This window comes from Temnothorax longispinosus, chromosome 4 (assembly GCF_030848805.1).
Source record: "Temnothorax longispinosus isolate EJ_2023e chromosome 4, Tlon_JGU_v1, whole genome shotgun sequence".
NCBI classification, from domain to species: domain Eukaryota; kingdom Metazoa; phylum Arthropoda; class Insecta; order Hymenoptera; family Formicidae; genus Temnothorax; species Temnothorax longispinosus.
In genome coordinates this window covers 22,066,822-22,088,665 of record NC_092361.1, presented here as the reverse complement: position 1 = coordinate 22,088,665, position 21,844 = coordinate 22,066,822, and the positions used below count along the sequence as shown (strand labels likewise).

General features: G+C 40.2%; 4 protein-coding genes across 9 annotated transcripts; 3 read left to right on the top strand and 1 right to left on the bottom strand.

Annotated features, from left to right (window-relative positions):
* Positions 1–2,662, top strand: LOC139811368 (waprin-like protein). Its single transcript, XM_071775632.1, has 4 exons — positions 1–143; positions 558–623; positions 1,430–1,606; positions 1,995–2,662. The coding sequence occupies exons 1-4, from the start codon at positions 137–139 to the stop codon at positions 2,090–2,092; spliced, it is 348 nt and encodes a 115-aa protein (XP_071631733.1). The 5' UTR covers positions 1–136; the 3' UTR covers positions 2,093–2,662.
* A 192-nt stretch (positions 2,663–2,854) lies between these two features.
* LOC139811363 (receptor-binding cancer antigen expressed on SiSo cells) lies at positions 2,855–5,141 on the top strand. Of its 2 annotated transcripts, XM_071775627.1 has the most exons (4): positions 2,871–3,279; positions 3,650–3,802; positions 3,874–3,981; positions 4,048–5,141. In XM_071775627.1, exons 1-4 carry the CDS (start codon positions 3,115–3,117, stop codon positions 4,225–4,227), a joined length of 606 nt encoding a protein of 201 aa, XP_071631728.1. In that variant the 5' UTR covers positions 2,871–3,114; the 3' UTR covers positions 4,228–5,141. The 2 variants fall into 2 exon arrangements, with proteins under 2 accessions (XP_071631727.1, XP_071631728.1); XM_071775626.1 differs by having other exon boundaries at positions 2,855–3,279; positions 3,874–5,141.
* A 287-nt stretch (positions 5,142–5,428) lies between these two features.
* LOC139811356 (protein DOP1 homolog) lies at positions 5,429–21,816 on the top strand. 5 transcript variants are annotated; one of them, XM_071775606.1, is made up of 27 exons: positions 5,429–6,156; positions 6,260–6,504; positions 6,637–6,914; positions 6,998–7,163; positions 7,275–7,464; positions 7,540–7,715; positions 7,805–8,071; positions 8,162–9,737; positions 9,817–10,079; positions 10,176–11,301; positions 11,379–11,801; positions 11,975–12,285; positions 12,428–12,626; positions 12,861–13,262; positions 13,357–13,493; positions 13,583–13,739; positions 13,841–14,212; positions 14,293–14,431; positions 14,611–14,782; positions 14,906–15,117; positions 15,202–15,354; positions 15,444–15,639; positions 16,213–16,224; positions 16,753–16,920; positions 17,002–17,113; positions 18,959–19,167; positions 20,054–21,816. In XM_071775606.1, coding segments are annotated over exons 2-27 (7,473 nt in total). In that variant the 5' UTR covers positions 5,429–6,156; positions 6,260–6,448; the 3' UTR covers positions 20,055–21,816. The 5 variants fall into 5 exon arrangements, with proteins under 5 accessions (XP_071631707.1, XP_071631709.1, XP_071631708.1 ...); XM_071775608.1 differs by having other exon boundaries at positions 14,293–14,407; positions 18,959–21,816; XM_071775605.1 differs by having other exon boundaries at positions 5,430–6,140; positions 18,959–21,816.
* Positions 15,362–18,713, bottom strand: LOC139811364 (uncharacterized). The gene is made up of 2 exons (XM_071775628.1): positions 18,347–18,713; positions 15,362–17,780 (listed from the first exon to the last, which is right to left on the bottom strand). The coding sequence occupies exons 1-2, from the start codon at positions 18,405–18,407 to the stop codon at positions 17,257–17,259; spliced, it is 585 nt and encodes a 194-aa protein (XP_071631729.1). The 5' UTR covers positions 18,408–18,713; the 3' UTR covers positions 15,362–17,256.
* Positions 21,817–21,844: the final 28 nt, after the last annotated feature.

Below are 21,844 nucleotides of genomic sequence, written 5' to 3'. Positions count from 1 at the left end.
TGTCGTGTACTCGCTCAATGCGTAGAGTAGAGGTGGAAAACATTATAAAAGCCGGTGCTCTTATCACGCGTCCAGAAGTCTCGTTGAAACCTCGCCGCGGAGTTTTAGTCAAGATTATTCAAGAACGGCTCATAAAATGAACCGTAAGTATTTGAATTGCGCAGCCTTGAAAGTTACAGACGACGCTTCTCGTAAACGCGCCACACGGCTCCCACGTAACATCGTTAGCATAAATCTTATTGTTAATTATAGTACGCGACGCTTCGGAAATTCGGCGACAATTCATTTGTGATTGCGCCACGAAAGCACCCCAGATCAATTTTAAGTATTACATATATAGATATAATTAATTATGGACTCTGAAAGTAATTGTACATTTGTGTAATTAGTTCTACATTCAAAACAATTAGGTGATGATGTGTTATCGATACTGTAACTATAATTCATGTAAATGACACGTTTGTGGCGAGTCTTCCTTTCAAAGCCCACTTCAAATTGGATTATGGTCTCACGTTCCCTCGAACTAACACCGAGTTTGTGTAATATTTACTTTCCAGGAAGCTTATTAGCGTTCGCGGTAGTGCTGATTCTGCTGGTCGCCGGCACGTTCTCTCAGACGTTTTGTAAGTAAACACCACCACTTATGCGCGGGAGCACCGAATGCGAACATATGCAATTGCATTTTTGCATAGCTTTCACACACGAGTCTGGGAAAACCGTTTTATTTTCAGCTTACGCTCTCTCTGGTTTTGACTTAATCGCAGAATTGGCCAAAAGTGAAATAAAAGCATCGTGTCTTATATCTTAACAGAAAGTTGAACTTTTAAAATAGAATCTATCTCTCCTCCCCTACGAATCGGATATATAATGTTAGCACCTCGAACTTTTTGCTAATAAGAATTTGCTAATAAGAAGTTAAGACATTCTATTATGTATGTAGACTTGAAAATTTCATAGTTCAGATTTAGTTTTCTCACGAAACGCATATCTGCATATCGGGAAAAAGAGAGTGACGGTGCAACACGAAGAACTTTAATGGATACTTAAAGCTACGTAATATTCAATTATAGCATCCTCGCGTGCACGCGTCGTCAACAAAATAAACGTGTCGATTGTGACTCTACAACTTGCGATTAATTTGCAACGCCATTAGCAATTAACCTGCGTCATATAATCAAAATAATGTTTAGGGTGCGGAAAGATAGAGATTATTTTTTAATAAAGTAATGACGATGATGCAAGTAATAAAGTAAACGATTAGCGATATTCATAACGCTAATGATAATTATATTAACAGACTACGCTAATAGCACCGAAAAATTAATCGCGAGAATCATGAGAGCTAAGAAGGAACGATCTGCAAATTAATCTAAAAGTCACGGAGAAGTTCCTTATTAATTATCGTCAATCGTTGCTAATCGTTCCTCAGACAAAAGTGGCAATTGCCCGATGAGGAACACCGTGAGCAATTGTGGCTCCAGGTGCATAGGGGACGGACAGTGTCCATTCAATCAGAAATGCTGCCCGAACAAATGCGGCTTCACGTCGTGCGCAGATACCAGCCCCGTTAACACCGGCAGTGATGGCGGTTACAAGGGCTCGAGCAGTACGTACATATACATACGACATCCTGTTTTCACGGTAGAGTTAAACCTTTTGCGGTCGAGCGGTCCCGCGTGGACTAAACTCTCGACGCAACGCTTCACAGCCTACTTAGATTATAATCGGCAAACTGTGTTTTTAGAATCATCCAGAAAAATTCCTCGATTCACGAGACTCATCGATCAGATGAGACTGAAAATATAAAATATACTTGTGATTTTTGCTCATTAGCGAGAAGTAATTTCGACCGCAAAGGGTTAAAACGCGTTCAAACGCAACAAATGTATCTCATGTATCTATAAAGTTCTAAAGAAACTTACCTCGTGATCTTTTGTCGACTTCCCGAGCGTCTCGAATCACCATGAACATTATTTCGTTGCGTGTTCTTGCAGATCAGCAGGCTGTTTACTGCAACGGAGTGAAGTGCGCCGCGTACGAGAAGTGCCAATACGATCGCAACACCAGGCGCGACAAGTGCACGCGCGTCTAGAAATCGAATTTCTCCGTTATATTTTCGCTGGCAAACGAGAACTCGATCACACATTACGCAGGCAATTTTTATAGTAAAGGGACAGATCAGCCTGCTTAAAATATATATGCAAAATTGGCCCTTTCTTTCTTACGTCGCGGCGAATATACCCAAAGGACAGAATTCTCTTATTTTTATCGATAAACGGCACGATTAATATTGATTTTTACATTAAATGTAAATTCGTTATTTTCTGAATTGTAGTATACAGATTATTTTCTAAAAATATTTTGCTACGCCGTCTTGGTCGCGCGAATTAAGGTCTAAAAGATGCTTATATTTAAACAAATGCTTCAAAATTAAAGAATTGAGTTACGCCTTACACCATATGTTTAGCGTACATTTGCCTACAATGCCTACATTAACCCTAACAATGACAACAATGAGATATCTCCGCGAGTCTGTTTGACGTCGACTGTATAACATTCACACTGAAATAGAAGTCAACTGCAATATGAGAAATATCTAATTTGTTAGACACACACCTGTATTTGCGTTGATTTGTCAATAAAATCATGTAAAGGCACTAAATATACGTGTCCGTCGTTCGCGCGCCTTCGCCGTCTTCCCTTCCATTCAGAGTGACTTCGGTTAGTTCGATCCAACTTGAATTATATCTATAATCGGCGATTAACTTCAATCAGTTCAATCCGACTTTCATCAAATCACCCCCTAAACGCGTTTCGATAGTCGCGCCGTTCGACATCGAGCGCTCGATGGCTCGATCTGTCAACCGCTCGGGGAAGGGATCTAGGTTATGTACGTCCCAGTCAGGCCTGTGTCTTTTCCGGCTCACCGATAAAATCGTATCCCGTGCGCGAGAAACGCGCGAGACGATGTGAGGGCGAATCAACGTCGTCGTCTCGACCCGCAAGATGGATCGCCAATGCCGCGTCCGCGCCCGGTAACCGCGCGAACATCCGTCTTCCGGCTACGGAGGAGAGGTTAGCTCTCCGTTCAGTTCGGCCGACCGAGCCGAAAAAATGGCTGTGGAGTTTCTGATGAATCGGCTTAAGGCCCTGCTCGTGCTGCTTTTCGGGATATTTAAGCGCGCGATGTGCTGCCTCCGACGTCGAAGACGATCGTCCTGCGACTCCGTGCCCCTGTCCACCGTCGGCGTGGTGCCGAACGTTCTAACTAGCTCGACGGTACTTGTCAGTCATGTGTCATGTGATACCTCCCGTGTCAAGTATATATGAGAATAATGATGTTGCAGGAATATATTTTTCATGCAGTTATGTAGATATATCCTGGTTGATATTGGTAGAAATGTTACGGTGCTTTAGGTTGTCGAAGGCTGCGTTACAATATTCACTGCCAGTGATATAAACTACTGAAAATCTGTAGTTTATATCACGTCACTGGCAGTGAATATCGGAACGCAGCTGAAACAAGCCAAGAAAATTATAACGATGCCTTCATAGGGTATAGTCTTCGTGGATTATAAAATGGAGAACATATTGCTGCTTATGTATCTGAGTTTTAAAATAACGCTTATCGAGTATGGTATCGTTTAAGGAAATGGAGCAGTGGGACAGGTGGGAAGAAAATCCAGTTGTCGTTATACCGGACAAGCCGGTTAACACGGTACAAGCGAAGATAGAGCAGTATCGACAGCAAGTGATCAAGCCTCCCGATTCGCCCACTGAGGAACAGCTTAACTTTTTTGAGGTAACTCTAAAAGGCTAGTTTTGGAACAGTCGATAAGAACACTAAAGATTTTACTTTTGGACCTCGTATAGGATATGACTCCAAGAATTACTAGGCAGACGAAGATTTTAATAAAGGATAAGCACGCAGACGGCTCTTGCAACGTTGCACAGTTCACGGCCATGGATCCTGTTCCGACCGTAAGTTTTATGCTTGAAAGCAAGCCTGTAACACTCCGGAGACTTATGTTTTTGTTGTGTGTCCAGAATGAATTAGAAGAATGGGAGGAAAATACTGCTGGTTGGGAAGTGGACGATTTTAGCGACGCTACCAAAGTGCTGCGAGAGCAAAGAAGGAGAGAACGGGAGCAGCGATTAATAGAACAACAGCAGAGAAGACTGGAGCGCACAAAACCACAACCCTTAGGTGCAAAACTGTGTTCCTGATGCGAGACCACGAATATGTGGGGATTAATATCAAAACACACAATAATGTACAACTCACAGTGGGATATTCTACATGCCAGATATTTTTAATATAGAAATTGGCATGTTCACATTAACTCTCTATTACTCGATGTAACTTTTTTGGTACGACGTGACAGTTTTATTACTTTCTCAATTCTTCTTTATGATTGCCAGTCAATCGTTGCAAGTTGAAAAATATGACGCGAAACATCCTTCTCTAAATCTTGCATATTCAAAAAATGCAGGTTTATTGTTTTATTGTATAGTTTTATATATTCATTTTCCAAAAGGGCAATAGAGGGTTAATCGTGAGGAAAAAATGCAATACTTACTTCAGAGTGATAAAGTTGCATTTGTATTATGTTAATGCATTAGATTTACTATTAACTATTATCTTACGAGATTTACTTGTTTTGTTATACCGTCTTATCGGAGCGTGTAAATGTTCGCGAACATTTCTCCAGTATTTAAATATCCGCACGGTTTCTCGTAAATGTAAACGAAAGAATAACGTGTAAACAGCGTCGATATGACTATCTCTCCTAAAAATAGTAGTATTTGTAAACATTCCATCTGAATTTTATACAAATCTCGAGTGTGATACTTCTGAGCTTCCGTGCAAGCGGAATAATCTGTTTTGTAAGTTTATAACAAGTCGATATATGTATATTAATCAACTGGGAAATAATTTGTCATTTTACAAGTATTTTTGTTATTTTTACAAATCTGTGTAATTTCCGCGAGTTTTGTTGGAAATTTTACTGAAATTCCGGAAAACGAAAGACGACGCTTTGCTTTGTTGCATTCTTTTCCTTTTGTTATTCATGCACGATTGCTGAGATAAATGGATCGTGGATTTTAAAGTGTTTCGTAATAAAAAAAAAAAGAGAATACGTTTACGTTTTAGACTTGGAAATACCCCGCTCTCAAACGTTCCACACATGTTCACGTATCGAGGTTGAAAGATATCTTTCTGTAATGTGCTGAATGTGCACGATGCAAAATTGCCTAAAATCCTACGTTGCGAAAGAGATCGGATTGTCAAGCAGCCGCGCGAGGAAAGAGACACCTGAAGAAGTTTCCTAATGATCTCGATCACAAACTCCAATTAACTTATCGGGTATAACCTGCGCTATTTTGTCAACAGAATGATTCATTTTTTTAACATATGGAAAAAGGGATTACATCAGGCACGACGAAGTATAAAGTTGGAAATTTTGCTGCAGGCGATTCCGCCGGTTGAATTAATCGCCAATTAAATTTAATCAAAAGTCGCCTTCGGTCAATCGAGTCCGTCGAAAGGTCATCCACGACTCCACGTCGATCCGATACTCGTCACGCGCGTTAACGTAACGTCAACGTCAACGAACGTCAAACCGCGAGAGGTGAGCTGTCCGAGTGCATCGGTGGCGCATCGGACTTCGGAGTCGTCAGTCTCCGATAGCCCGATCCCGAGAGACCCGAGATTCTCCCGAGGGCCCGAGGGGGAATCGGAGTTCGAAGTATAATCAGATCGGAAGTTCGGAAGCGCGCGTCGCGCCACACGGTCCCGCCGGATACAGCTGGAGGACAGCTGGGACTACCGACGATCGACCGTTTACGTGTCCGGGAGTTCGAGAGACGTCGGAGGTCGGAGGATTACCTGGCGGGGAACTTGGCACTTGAGGAGTGATTTCAAGGACTCGAGGCTGCGAGCGGTATGTCGACTCGGTGAATCGCCGCTGGATTCCTGGTGGAGGGAGAGCGAGACGGCCGCGCGGCGGGGGAACGGCGGCCGCGCGACGACGAGATAACCAAACCGAGATAGCGGGCCGACGACAGGTTCGGCTCGTGTGTAAACACAGACGCGTAGACGCGAGCTATGAACGACCGCGGCCCAGTCGGTTCGTCCGGTGAGAGAGCGAGAGGGTAAATTTCTGTTTCCCTGGAGTCTGGCCGAGCGGGGAAAACGGCCGCGAGACGCGTATACATATACGGGCTCTACGTGGTAACGCGGAGGATTGATTTCCAGGTACCGCGGTGCCCGCCTTATCTGAAGCCACGATGTGCCGCGCGATAAGACCCGCAGCGTAACTGGGGAACCTCGCTGTGACTCATTGTGCCGTGAGGTAGAAATCTGGAATCATGTAAAGTGACGTGGAGGAACAGCATCGTCGCAGCGTAGTTCGTTTAGTCGCGAAAGATAGAGAGAGACGCAACAATGGGTTCCATCGCTCTGGAGGAGTACGAGTTGATGAAGGACTCGAAGTATCGGGTGTAAGTAGATTAGCATGTTTAGCATCACTGGCACATGCGGCTCAGTAATAATTGTAATGGTTCACATTTTATCACTTGGCATTTGTACAGTTTAAAGAACTTGTTGTGATATGTTGTACATTTGTCATACAGCTATGTGTCCGCTGTCGACAAGGCCCTGAAAAGCTTCGAGTACACGAGCGAATGGGCAGATTTAATTTCTGCCTTGGGAAAGCTCAACAAAGTGCTGTTGAGCCATATGAAGTTTCCCGTTATTCCAAGGAGAATCAAAATATCGAAGAGATTAGCCCAATGCATGCATCCGGCGTTACCTTCTGGTGTTCACTTAAAAGCTTTAGAAACGTACGACATTATTTTTAAGTGTATGGGCACTAATAGGCTCAGCCATGAGCTCTTCATTTATAGCGCAGGTAAGTGTTACCTGTCGAGAAACGTGAAAGAAATGATAGGCTACTTTGGTATACATTCTGTATACTTGTCTGTTCTCGATTAGGGCTATTTCCGTTATTGGGTCATGCTGCTATGAATGTCAGGCCGTCATTGTTAACTGTATACGAGACGCACTTTGTGCCACTCGGCGAAAGGTTGAGACCAGGATTAAGTGGTTTTTTAAGCGGCGTCCTCTTGGGCCTAGAAGATGGATCTGATCATTTTGACAGGTACGATCTACGTTATTATCTTTGCAGCATTTTTTGGTGTTATAATCGTAAATAATATGTAGATTTGTGCGTGAGTAATATAATAAATGTATGAGGACATTATTTTACCAGAACTAACTCCTTACTGGAGAAAGTGTGCGAGGGTGTGGGTGCGGAACACTTTTATGCATGTCTCTGGGACTGCTTGGCTTCAAACTCTGGCATTCGATTGCCTGCGATATCGTTTGTGCTAGCACATTTCAACAAGAAGCTATCAATGGAGGAGCAAAAATATATTATGGGTACTAATACTAAAATTATGGTGAGAAAAATTTTGCGTTTAAACAAGGGATATACATCTTGCAATTTGATCCTCTAATGTACTGTTTTATAAAAGATTTCAGCCTTATGTGCTGGAGTGCGAGACACTTCGGTGTTGGTGCAGAGAAGCGCACTGGATTTTCTGTTGATAGGCTTTCCTATGCACAACAGTCAATTAACGCATCAAGATATGATATTGTTAATAAAAGCTGCTCTAGTTACTATATTGCGAAGAGACATGAGCTTAAACAGGTAAAGGAGGTCGCAATGTATGACAGTCTTCTTCAAATTTTTATACTTTATATGTATATTGTATATATTTTCTGTCGTTACAATTGTAGACGTTTGTTTGCTTGGCTGTTGGGCACTGAAGTGAGCACATCGATTTTAAAGAAGAAGACCCATGCAACTGCAGATACTAAAGAGGATGTAACGTACTTTGATATGTATTCGAAGAAAATGCTAGTCGAAGCGATAAAATATCTGCTTAAAGAAGTGTGTGAAGAAAATTCGCAAGATTTGAAGCCATATAGGATACTTGTCTCGTTACTTGATAAGGTGGATATTGGACCAATAATTTTGGATGACATTCTGTTTGAAGTGTTTAGGTAAAATCGTCTATGCGTTGTAAAATAAAATTATGCCGTTGAAATCGAATTCTTCAACATGTTTTCTAACAATCGCACGTTACATTTTAGAACATTTTATAATGCATGCAAACAATCCGTGTTGAGTCACGCACCGAAAGCGAATGAAGTGGTGAAGTCAGCGAATCTGTTATTTTCGACTCTGGAACCGTCGTACATATGGATACATTGCGGGCATCTGTTTGAGAAAGCCTGTAATACCAGAGCGAAGACACAAGTCGCGATCGAAGACGTCGCTGTCAGACCGGTCGGTAGTGGAATGCCGAATCTCGTGGAAGTATGCGTGCTAACGGAATTTTTACTTGAGACTGTGTCGTTGGACGCGTTTATCGACACGCCGTCTGAACATCTTCCTGGCTTATTTTACGAAATAACCAGCAAGCTTTTATATCACAGTAATATCCTGTCCCCGATGGAAATTTCGAAAAGCCTCAAATTGTGCGGCAAAATCTTGTCGAGAGTGCAACCAACGATGATAACGGCTCATGCGGACAAGTGTGGTGAAGTAGATACCAAGTTGGACACATCTCTGAATAACATTACAGTTCCCAGCGATAATTCCTTAACGGCGATCCCTTTAGAGAAGAGTCAGTCGGATAGTAAATTGAATAAGCCCGACACGTCCAGTATCCCCTTCGTGGAGAAAAGCCCAAGTACAAGGAGAAGAGCCAATTCCGGCGGTGCCGCTAAAAGGAACGAGAAGAAGTCGAAGAAGAAGGCGAGCAAAAGCACTCCCAAATTAAACGACACATACACTATACAAGCCGATGGCAGTAGCATATCTGTTATAGTGAGCGAAGACCCGAAACCTTTATCTAGAAATAAAAGCATGGACGATATTAAAGCGAGCTGCATTGAGACCGATGGAATCTCTTCGAAGAATCAATCTTCGGACAGCCGTCTAGCCACGTTGAAAAACTTCAAGAATGTTACTCCAATGGGATCGACGGGATCCTTGTGTAGGGGACCATCTCCGGCGTTTCAGGCACAGCACTCCATGTTGGAAAAGTGCCTGCGGCAATACGAAATATTTTATGTTAAATTAATTAGCAATCGGATACTTAGCAAGGAGAGAACAGTACAGGATATGTTCGATCATTTAGTGGTGTCTTATCCGAGAAAGAGTTTTGACGAGAGAATGCGTTACTTGGAATTCTTGCTGAATTCCAGATTAAACATAGACGATTCCGGATTCTTTAGTCAAGACACATCCGTAACCGAGGATACCAAGTGCCTGGATATTTTTCACCTATTTCTCGATATGGCAGCGCAATCGGAGTGGATCGAAGCCATGAAAATAGCGTCCAGCTTGTTTGTCGAGTTGTCCACATTTCCAAAGTACTTTTTGCCCGGCGACGACGTACTCGTGGAGGAGGAGCCAAAGTTCGAGCACGTTCTTCCGGATTGGTTGAAAGTTTTAATAGTCTGTTCCTGCTGGTTGCAGAAACAACCCGCGTTACAGTTAACGAGCATCGCCACGTTATTGGACTTGGTGGCATTGTTGAAGGCACACAATGACGTCGAGACACATCCGAAAAGTGGAGAAGGTGTGACGACGGTTATTATCGTGCCTCTGTTAAAGCAATGGCATGTAACTTACTTGATGCAGTATACTAATGTGTTTCAGGTACACCTTAATAAGATTTCTGCATTCGGTATATCGCATTAAAAATAAAATATTAAACATAATTACTTTTAACATAAAGGTATTGGCACATTCCTTGTGGAATCATTTGGGCGAACTTCCCGCCCATAAGTTCAGGATGCGTTGCGTAGAACTTTTGCACGAATTGCATCACGCTTTATACGATTCCTGCGACGCGGTCGAAGATCTGATAGGATCTGCGCTCATTTCTGAGAATCCCGAGAAGAGGATCGAGGCATTCGGTAGATTCGCCACTTTGTGGCATTTAGGACGAGAAATCGAAACGAATCCAAGGTTGCGTGGCTGTCTCAGAACTTTTGACCAGTAAGTAAAAAGGTTTCTAATGTTTGTCCAGCTTTAATTATGTAACATTTATGGTTTTCACGAAATATTGCTTTTGTGTTCTGTCGTGTTGCTTAGATCCTTATTGAAAATATTGGACAATCTTCAGCTTGCGGATAATTCGCCGTTAAAGCTGCAGGCTCAATCGTGGCTGCTACATTCCTTGATGCGCGGCGACATATCGCGCGTAATAGATCCCCTGCTGACAATACTATTAGATCCATCCACATGTCGTATGAGCGTCCTTCACGTCAGTATACAACACAGTAATACCGTCCTAACGAAGAACGATCCCGTGGAGGAGAAATCGGAGGTACAAGACGACACGGAGGGTGCAGCGAAAATTTACGCGATCAGTTCGGTCGATGGTAATGTGATATATCACGTGAGCGATAGCATGGACGAGGATAAAAGGTGGAAGAAGGGTAAGAAGAAGAAGCCGGCGATAAATCCTGTGAAGATAAAACGAATTTTCGCGGTGACAACGCTGGCGACTAGTGATAATTGCAATCACTATGTCACGGAGAAAAATCAGTTTATGAAGGAACTCGAGGTACCGCCCAGTATATCCGGCAACAGGAAGATTTCCGTGTTTGTAAATCCCCTCTCGATCAACTGTAACGAAAATTCAAATGACTCTTTGACGGAGGACGATTCGTTGCCCAGTATGCGTAAGGGAACGGAGTTGCTGAAAAATGCCACCCGTTTCAAAAAAATTGATTTCGACAAAGGTTCTACTGCCAGTTTAGACGAGAGTCTTTTCGAATCGACGAATTCTAGTTTGAAGGCAAAGGATAAGAGTAGCTACAAGAAGTTGAACGACGATGTCGATTCGTCGTCGGATTCTATAACGAATAGCTTGGACTCGAGCAGTCCCGAAGTAACTAACAAACAGTCGAAGCAAAAGAAGGAAACTGTCATAATGCCGGGCAGTTCCAGGGAGGTGGCGGGCACTATCATAAAAGGCAGATATTACAGCACGAATGAATTCAGTGCGAATTACGATCATGATATCGGCAGTTTCGAAGCGAGCGCGGAGGTGCCCAGCTGGACGATGGACGACGACGACGGCGAACTCGATGTCAGCACCACTGCGGAAGAGTACTTCAGCAATTCCAGCTGCACCAGCATAGTCGAAGAGATTCTGAACGAAGTGCTCGATCGTGCAATGCAATTGTGCGACATCGCCGAACCACCTAAAAGCGTAAGTATCTTGTTATTTGGCTTGGCGAAGTGACAAACGTCGCAATATCTTTTCGTTCAATACTTTCTGTTCTGCAGGAGGAAATTCCACAGCATAACGCGAAAACTAATCGAAATGTCGGCCTTGGTGTTCACAACCTTCACTCTCACATGTTGCTCTACTGTGGGGTGTACGATTCGGCCAGGACTCTTTATGCTCTGCGTACCCTTAGGAACGAACTATTGACGAACATGCGAATGTTTCTGTGTTGCGCGGCAACAACCGGTGTGACGAACGCAACAAAGAACACAGTGTTATTAAACTTGTTGGCAAGACATAGGAAAAGTGTTTTTGGCCGGAACTTTCATGGTGATGTAGCTAATACGGAATTCATAGCGGCTTACAGGAGTAGCATGTATCTGGAAGTGTTGATAAGCGTATGCCTGTACTTCGCGAGAAGCTACTATCCAAATCTGGGACAGATGAGACTTACGTGCGAAGAGATCGCTGGTAATCGCCAGGTGTGTGCTCGATTTAAAAAAATGTCTTAATTTAATATCTTAAAAAAACATTGAAGGAAGATATAAATTAAGAAGTGTTATAAATTTTTTTTTTTATTTATTTATTTATTAAACTTATATATTCTTTTTAATGGATATTGTTAATTATGTTGATAAAAATATCTCCCACATAGGTACAACTTGCGAGTGCAGAGTTACTGACGCTAATATTTTCCGAATTAATCCCGATCGTCCGCGATTCTGGGAAAGGCTTTAGCTGCTACATAGTTGATTTATTGACTAAATGTAAAGTACAAAAAGTTGCTCTGCACTGTCTTGTGTCCAGTGTTATGAGCATGAAGAACGCTCACAAGGAGACTGAGGATGTCTCCACGTTTACTGAAGAAATCGTGTTATTTAATGACCCGTTTGTCGACAATGATGTTAACAAATGTAAATATAGAGCAAGCGATCATACGGAAGCTTTTCAGATACAGTTGTTACGGTAAATATGCAGCAAATATATTTGCAAGAATATTTCGCTAATTCGCTACTGACGAGACTATTCAAAATTCACATTAGCATTAAAACCCGTTTCAGTTGTAATTGTGTAATTTTTTATAACGATTGATTTATTATTTTCCTAGGTTATTATTAGCGTTAATTATGTTGGAGCATCAGTGTAGTAGTCAAAAAGGAGAGGAAATTAATTTAACGACGTCGCCTATACCAAGTTCGCCGACACGGACGTCAAACTTGATCGGGAACAGTTTGAAATATGTCTCTGGGGCCGCAATACCACAGCAACCGATGTTCCTTGCTAGTATTCTTAGCGCCCTGCAACTCGTACGTAATTTATGTCAACGTACATTGTCAGATCGGTTCAAAAGTTTATACCCATTTTTTAAACGCGATAATCAAAGCACGATATAACATTTTATTAAATTATGTATAATGTTTTTAAATTATAAATATTGATTGTATAAATTACGAACTAATGTGATTAAGTAGAAAGTGATGATCGGTCCAACAAAATCACTAACAAAATAAGTAATTCGTATATGAATACAAATTTTGTAGGATCACATGAGACATCTTCATCAACATTGGACCACTCTTGTTACGTCCAGTCTACCTTTTATGGGACCGTCTTTAACATCCGTTGTAACGTCGGTTATTCATCAGCTGTGCTGCAATATTGAGCATCTAGCGTCATATTACATCAGCGAAGAAGCAACATTGACATCAAAATTACAGGATATAAGCACAGTGGAATGCTGCTTGCCTGCAGATTACACCGTAACACATTTGGAGGCTTTGACGTACTTGCTGCATTACTGTCTGTTGGACACCTCTCAGCAAGTTGGATTCTCGTTTAATCAACCGTTAAGTGGTACGATACAAACGGGAATTCCCGGTGCTAATCCCGGGCAGATATTCAACAATCTCATACACGTCTTTATGCCCAGCCCACTTTCTCCGGTTAGTTGGACAAAATATATTTTTTAATTATGATACAATTAATCGATATTTGATTTATTCGGTACAAAATAGCAAAGTTTTTGTTTTTTTATAGGATTTATCCACAGCGAAGGATAAAACTGGCGCGAACGAGCTGCAGCAACACGCCAGAAGAACAGCATTAAGCCATTTACCAAGAATAATAGCATCATTGTCTGCTTTATGGCAAGCGGTTCTGGCAACAAAAGACAAGTATATACTTATTTGTACTTTTTAATCAAATATGTAGAAAAATGGTTTATATGGTATTAATGCAATATCTTTTTAATGATATCGTATAGCGAACAAGCTAGCTGTGTGGTGGGCAGTCCGAGAATAGTCAAATATCAATTATTGGAGCTCCTGTCTCCAATTTCTTTTCATCACGGAGCCAACTTCTTGGCTGCAGTCGCGGTTGCATGGCACGAAAGGCGTCAACCATCCGCTGCGTCAAAGAAGGTACCGACGTTATATATCTTTAAAAAGATAATAAAATGAAAAATAATAGTATTATCAGTTTTGGAAAGAATGCTGAGTTGTAATTATTTCGGTATTTCCAGATACTTCCGGAAGCCTGCCCTAATCAGCAAGTAATGGTTCACCTTGTTAGTGCGATTCGTGTTATGCCCATTGATACTTTGGTGCACACCGTGCATCAAGTAGTGAAAACGCCACCGCCGATACATGGAATCAAGCAAGATTTCTCACTAGAAGTCTCGGTGCTGGAATTACTTTATGTCTACATGCAGAGTAACACGTCGCAATCGCTTATCGAGTCTTGGGCATCCTTGCTCAGTTTATTAAAGGATGGTCTATCGCTAACAGCACCTGCCCAATTTCTCTTGCTGGCTATACTGAACGAATATGTACAAAAGTGCCCACCTATGCAAGAGAAGAAAGACATCAAAGACTTGCAAGACGTGTCTGCGAAGGTTATTATCTTGTGTAATTCATTGTACAATAATTAATATAACACAGTTGCTTAATAAACTATTTTTAATAAACATTTCAGTTGATCGAATCGTGTTCGCAAATAGCCGGTGCCTGTTTAGAGCAAACAACGTGGCTAAGAAGAAATTTGGCCGTCCGAGAAGACGTTTTCGAGGTGGTGGAAGGCTCTTCGGAAGGTAAAGAGGGAAAAAATGGTGCTGGTGCGTAATGTGCAATTTATTTTGTAGACATATTTAAAGAATCTTTAACGTAACGGCAAATTCTGTTTTTGTTCTCGCGCTTCATCTTTCTTTTTTCTTATGCAGTCTGGCAATTGCAAACAGCTCTATATTCCTCCCGCAATATATTCGTGATTATCATTGAAAACTTTGCGTTACAGTAACACCCGGAACCCCACCTAATGCGGCGTACAGCGTTCAAGCGCAAGCGGTATTAGCGGAAATACTCGCACCACTGTTGGATGTTGGTTACGGTTCGCAAGAAAAGGAGCGCGTGGTAACGCTCCTGACAAATCTCATGTACAATGTTACACCTTACCTAAAGAATCACACGTAAGTTTAGAAAATAGCTGCGCTCTTCAACCGTAGAAATTTTATTTGGATTTCTTTGAGATTCGGATAAGATAGAACAGCGTTTGAGAGAGAGAACTTTGCCTACTTTATCTAATTTTACAGGATAAAAAATATCGCCTCGTTCACCGCTTGCTCTCAACTATTGGCTTCCTTATCGGGATATCAGTACACGAGAAAGGCATGGCGCAAGGACGTTTTAGATTTGTTGCTCGACTCGGCCTTTTTCCAAATGATACCGGCCTGTCTACCGTATTGGAGAACCATAATAGACAATTTGATGACACACGACAATACTACCTTCAGAGATTTAATGAGTAATGCACATTTTACTACATTTTCAATACGTGTGTCTACCATAATCATAAAAATTAACACATTACGACTGTTCCGTTAAATAGATCGCGTCTCCATGGCTCAAGGCAGCGGGATCAGTATATTTTCTTCGAAAGAACAGGAGTACGAGCAGAAAGCACAGCTCTTGAAACGTCTGGCGTTCGTCATTCTTTGCAGCGAAATGGATCAGTATCACAAATATATGCCGGAGATACAAGGTGAATATTCGCGGAGTATATAAAATGTATTACGTATAATTATAGGTTTTTACACACATACACATATATACTGATTGTTTTGCTTTCAGAACGTTTAGCAGACAGTTTACGCCTACCCCAAGTAATCCCGTCTATTCAGGCGCAAGTGTTTCTCTGTTTTCGCGTACTGCTATTGAGAATGTCACCACAACACGCGACATCCTTATGGCCGGTCATAGTTAGCGAGCTTGTTCAAGTATTCCTCTACATTGAACAGGAACTGAGTACAGACAGCGAAGAATTCAGGTACGTAAATTCTTCTGATTCGTGTGCTTATTGAGCAAACTTGCTTATGGGACGCTGTTGCTTCGTATGTGCATGGTATACGTTTATTTATAATACGCAGTTATTTATCTTGAGGTATCGAGAGTCGAGAGTACTCTTCTCGTTCTTTTAATCTTCTTTCAAAAACTTACGTTTTGTCTCCAAGACTCGTGAACATCGAAAAAAAACGCTATAATGAAAATCTTTTTATGCAGATATATTATTAGTATATTGGCATCGATGATGGTTCGCATCAATTTTGGGATCAATATTGAGATGATATTCACCAATATTTTCAAAATGCTCGAAACGACAAAAACCGCAATCTTATAATATGTAGAATAGAAACGCGAGACAAAAGTATGCGATTTACTTCTCGGGATCTAAAATATATGTGTAGAGATAAAGGATGTTAAATAGCATAATATTTGTGTATGTCTCCCCCACTAACATGGATACTATCTAATATCGTACTGTTTTGGCTCTGTTTCGGCATCTTCGTGATTTGATGGGATTTGTGGTGCCTCCGTAACTTGAATGGTGTTGGGACGGCAGTCGTCATAGCAGGTAACTCGATGGTCCAATGCATATTCGACATACCGCACGCGTATGCATACTGTTAATGTTGTAAGGGCGCTCGAGTACAGTGATGTAAAAGATATATTTTAGTTACAGTGTCTAGGAGTATGTTTAGAATAAAGTCACAATGCTTGAAATTATTTTTATATTATATTAAAATTATTTTTACATTATACAAACTTTTGCTTTCAAGTATAAAGAGGTGAATTTACTTAAAAAACGGATAAATAATCAAAGAACTAAATATAAGTACTTGCTGTGAAAAGTACGTAGCCTTATTAGATACAAATATTCAAAAGAATAACTAGGACCACAGGAGAAAAGACTTTACACCACTGTGTCGAGAATGTCGAGAATGTCAAAGGGTATTACTAATAACAATCTTGTATCTTGTTGATTGAGCTCTGCGGGGAAATATTGCATATTATTTATACCTTGCGGAATCAGTTAAAGTTCCCAAGAAACTTTTTCACTTTGCCGCGATCTAAATGACACAGCATTTACATTTCTTTGTAGCTCGCACATCAAACTGTTGTCCGCTCTGGACTCGTCGTGGGCTGTTAACGCCAGCAACGGACTTCAGGCACACGGGCATCCTCACTGGTTGCAACTGCAGCTGGCTGCCGCCAAGCTGTTAGACCTCGCGTTGCTGTTGGACGCGCATAGATTACCACAATTTCAGATGTAAGCGGAGAGAGAAAGATTTTGAAGCAGGAGGCGCGTATTTCATTGCGAGATAATCTGTATTGTCCCGCTTGTTTACAGGTATAAATGGGCATTCGTCGGAGATGCAGCGGCAGGCTGTATGGATAACAATAACTTATCTTCAGACTTTGTGCCGCATATTACGAGAATAGCAAAATTGATGGACAGTAAGGTGAGCTACCACGATTGATGCTTTCGCGACACGATAAATTATTTGACGCGATTGCCGGCTACACAGTCGACCTTATTTCCCGCAATTGCGAAGAAGAGTAGCTCAATAAACGTTGAGAGCGTAAATATATGTCGATATAAAGTTTAGTAATTGTAATTGTAATTTTTCGTCGAGCATTCCTCGGGTAACAGGCACCTCTGTATTTTCTCGTCAAAAACGTACTCTTCCTTGCACTCGCATCCGCTTCTGCATGGCGTGTAACAGTCTACTTCATCCGGTTTCGAACATGTGAATTGGCAGAGACAATGCGTCCAGACCGATCTGTCGTCACACTCCTGAATATTCTTAGAACGCATGTAACCGAATTCGTCGTAGTCGTACCCGGGAATTCGATGTTTGGTGTATCTGTAAACTTTCTCGGGCAGTTTGTGCCAGTCAAACTGCTTATTGAAGGGACTCCTTTCAAAAGAACCGATATTGTCTTTAAAAACAGCGAAGTTTGAGCTAGGATACGCGCCGTCCTGATATTCTGCATCGTCGAAATCGTTTGCAACGTAAAAATTGTCTTGCGCGACATTGTTGTATTCTTTATTAATACTTCTCGAGTGGTCCGTTGATAAATCTTCATAGAAATCAAAATCGTTGTAGTCGGAGTCGCCCGTATATTCTGTAATAAGTGCAATAATTAAATTATCGCAATATTCATTAATTGAGTACGCACATTAAAAGTAAATAAAATTAATTACTTTTATTTTATTAAAATAGGAGAAGATGAAATAGATCACTATGTTATAAGTCGCTTCTTGTTTAAACGTTTTAATTTTTATTTGTCTGATGTTTAAAAGACTCATTTTAAAGAACTCAGAACAAAAAATTTGAATAATTTTTTTTTATTAGAAGGAAATGGAAGTAATTAAATTAATTTGGTAGGAAAGGCCGTCCCGTCACAGCCATCCCTTCATTAACAATTGGCATCAATTAACTTACATTAAAACCATTTAGAGCATTCAGAATATAATCATAAACGAAAAAGATGAACATTTATGTCCATAAATATTTCAGGATTATATTTATACATTCTGTATAAATGAAAGAACGTGCACAGATAAAATATTCAAGATTTAACAGAGAGAAAGCACTTTATATAAGTCTATGTTTTTCTTTGAAAAAAGGAGATAGAAGAAAAATATGAATCGTGTATCTCTTAAATGATCATATTGCTTTAGTACTCACGTGCAGAAAGAACTATTACGGTGCTCAGACTGTAATAAGATAAGATTTTCAGCCAGGTCATCGCTGTGATCGCTTCTGCACAGACTGTCTCGACAAACTCGGTGTACACTGTTAGGATTAAACTATACGAATAGTCTCAATTATCACTGTGACCCTGCTCTTATATCGGTTCCACTTAAAGACGTTGCTGTTGCTACGTTACGAAAAAATTCCACTTAATCCAACTTAGTCGCTTGTGTATTTTAATTAGATTTTTTTTTCCGAGAAGCATATAAAAATTTTTACTAAATAACGGTTATTCAGATCTTGCGTTCGTTACATTTAATATATGTGTTACGAGAATGAAAATTATAGGAACTTGGTGTAGCACCACTGCGACAATACTGAAATACTTATTTTATTTTAGTATCGTGAGAAATCGCATATATATATTCGTTTTTGTACCTAAGCCAATGCGCGATCTCGAGTCGAGCGGTATTGTGCAACATTTGGTGTTACAAATATAACTTTTCTTTGCATATTGTTTCGCGTTGCTCCTTTATAATATATAATCAAACAGAGATATTTCTTTCCTTATTATTTTCTTAAACTTATACCGATCTCTTTTTGCAGTTCAAGCCAGAAGGTCCACCGCCGAAAAGGAATCCGGGGGAGCTTCTATTAACGTCGAATAACGTTCGCTCTTTGCAAGATCTGCACCATTTCTTCTCAAGCCTTAGTCGTGCTACGTGCGACACATACGTGCCGATAAATAACACGCAACTGGAGACTGTAATCGAGCAGGACTTCCTTGAGAAAATGCCGGCCGTGCCAGCGAGATAGTAAGGATGCTATAGTGAAGCTGTATGAGTAATATTCGTTCGTCAATCGGGAAAAAAATGTCGTTAAGACGCTTTATCCTTTGATATATTTATAAAAAATATATACAAGGTATCAAGGAAGTTCGCCGCACTTAATTCTATACGTAAACATTATATTGTATAAATGTGGCACAATTAGAATACAGACATCCAGAAAACGCGCCAACTGCTTCTGTTATTAAATGTTTCGAAGCGTTTGCTTGACAAATAAAGAAAAAAAAAGAGAGAAAATTTATTCTGTATCAATGAAAAGTATGCTAAATCTGAGGACAAACGAATATTTGAACGAGTTTTAGTCGCACAAGGAAAAAAAGGATTGATACGTCGAGAGCTATTAAATGGACAAATCGATCGTGAACGAAATAGGAAATTTATTTTATAATTAAGAATCAGGAGTGAATTTGAAGCGTGTAAAATAATCGACATTTTCTGTTACTGGTTTTTACTTGATTAAGCTTTCGATTTGTCTCCTCATTCGGTTGTGAATAGTTATCAGCATGTATAATATGGCAAGCTAAACTCGCTCGTTGGCCTGCTGTTGTAAAATTGTATGGAGCGTGTACAGTGTAACATAATATTTATACGGAACAAGGTCTTCCCACTATTTTCTGACACACAACCGTCATAATTTTCCCGCCGATAGCTTTATTTCTCTTTCTTTAACTTCCCATGTTATCGTGCAATTTAAAGTGACAGATCGCAGGAGGTATCTCCACAGGTCTGAGTAGCAAACCCCGCGCTGAAATGCAGACCATGAAAGATGGATGAACGGAGAGATAGAAATTCAATTAATGCCCCCTCCCCCTCCCCCCGCTTGCAATACGAAGTGTGCGAATATTGATTGTAGGTGTGGAAGTTCATGAGATTTCACAGTGAAACCCCAGGCGGGGTGGAGTGAAGATACATTGGGACGGTCCAGTTATGTTTTCGACGATGTACCTGCATTGTTCTCGCATGCGTCATCAAGCCATAGTCTGCCTTTCGTCGCGTTATCGAAGCAGCTCGCTCGCTTTTATGCGTTTCGAACTACCTGATCAGGAAGGCACACCGTGAAGACCTTATGAACTTCTATCTTAGTTGTCTAACGTTATTCTTATTGCCGAACGCTCTTCATCTTAACGAACAGACTTTGCTATATGTAAACCGATAAATCGATATTACATAATGCAGTATAATATATACGCCGTATAAATAACATGTGCTTGAAATAAGACATTATATTTTTATGAGAAATTAATATATACTGAGAAAAAAATCTAATACCAAGAATATCTACTTAATCCGTACGGCATGCCCGTGCAAGCTTTTCTGCACACAGTTAGGAAAAATATAAGAACTCGAAGATAAGGGGTCTGTTTTCTGTTGCTGAACTGGCTGCACTGGTTCAGAGTTTATCTTTTTTACTCCACATTGGAAGGAAAAAGAGAAACTCTGAACTAATATAGTGCAGAGCCAGTTCAGCAATAGAAAACAGATCCAAAATAATGGAATATATAACGGGAAAAAATGTACGTTATCTATTTTGCTCAATAAAAGTTTTAAAGTTGTCCGTTAGGACGCATATTGTTACTACCTTTCGCAAATGAGCTTGTATATTGCTAAAAGATCTTTTCTTTCCAACTGAAGTAATTCTTTTAATCCAAAGTAGTTCTTTCTTCAGTTTTTCGACCAATAAAATAAACCAACCGATAAAATAACGAACGAATGAGATGGCAGAATCACATTGATAGATATTCTTTGTCAATAATAAACGATCGTGTCAATAAAGTGCTATATAAAGTGACATATAAAATTTATACTATAAATTTATATCATATATTATATATCTATGTATATTCATATCTATATACATAATATCAATGTTATAAATTTATATTATAAATTCTATATACTCGCGACTTGTATGTATCTAATATAAAAGAAAAAAATCGACGGCTTACACAGCGGATTTATTTTTTTATACGCAGCATTTTGAAAGCGTGCGAATCTGCAAGTCGCATATATAATATACAGTAACGTAGCGTCGAATTATTAGACACACTAGCTCGATTTATTTTGCGTCGCTATTACTTCGAGATTGTAATTAATTTCTGAAAGGATAATTATGTATCGCAGTATTAGTTACTACTCGGTGCTAAGCCACCAGTAGTTTATATACGAATAAATTTATTCTGACTGCTTTAGAGCAAGGGCTTGTGCAAGGATCTGTTGTTTATTGAACATAAAAGGAAATGTTTATAAATCTAGTTATGTACATTTATATATATATTATACACATCAGTTATACGAAACGTCGGTGATACGATTTTAGTAATGTTTATTCCTTAAATTTTTCTACGAATTTAACCTTTTTTTTTATCTTAGCGGTTTGTGAGTGTCAGGATAGTATAACTATATGAAGATATTTTCTCGGCTCACAGACTAACGCGGTTAGTGTTAGTGTCGGAGAAATGTTATGTACCTTTGTCGAAGTTGTGTCGCTTTTATGTAACAAATATTCGACAGATACTGTAATTCATTGCGATTTTAGCAGTGCACTCGCTTGTACCATTAATAATCTGTTATGTTACGTTGAAAGAAATAAAGATTACACTTGAAAAAGAAACAAAAGAGCTTGGTCAATCAATGCTGCCGCAAG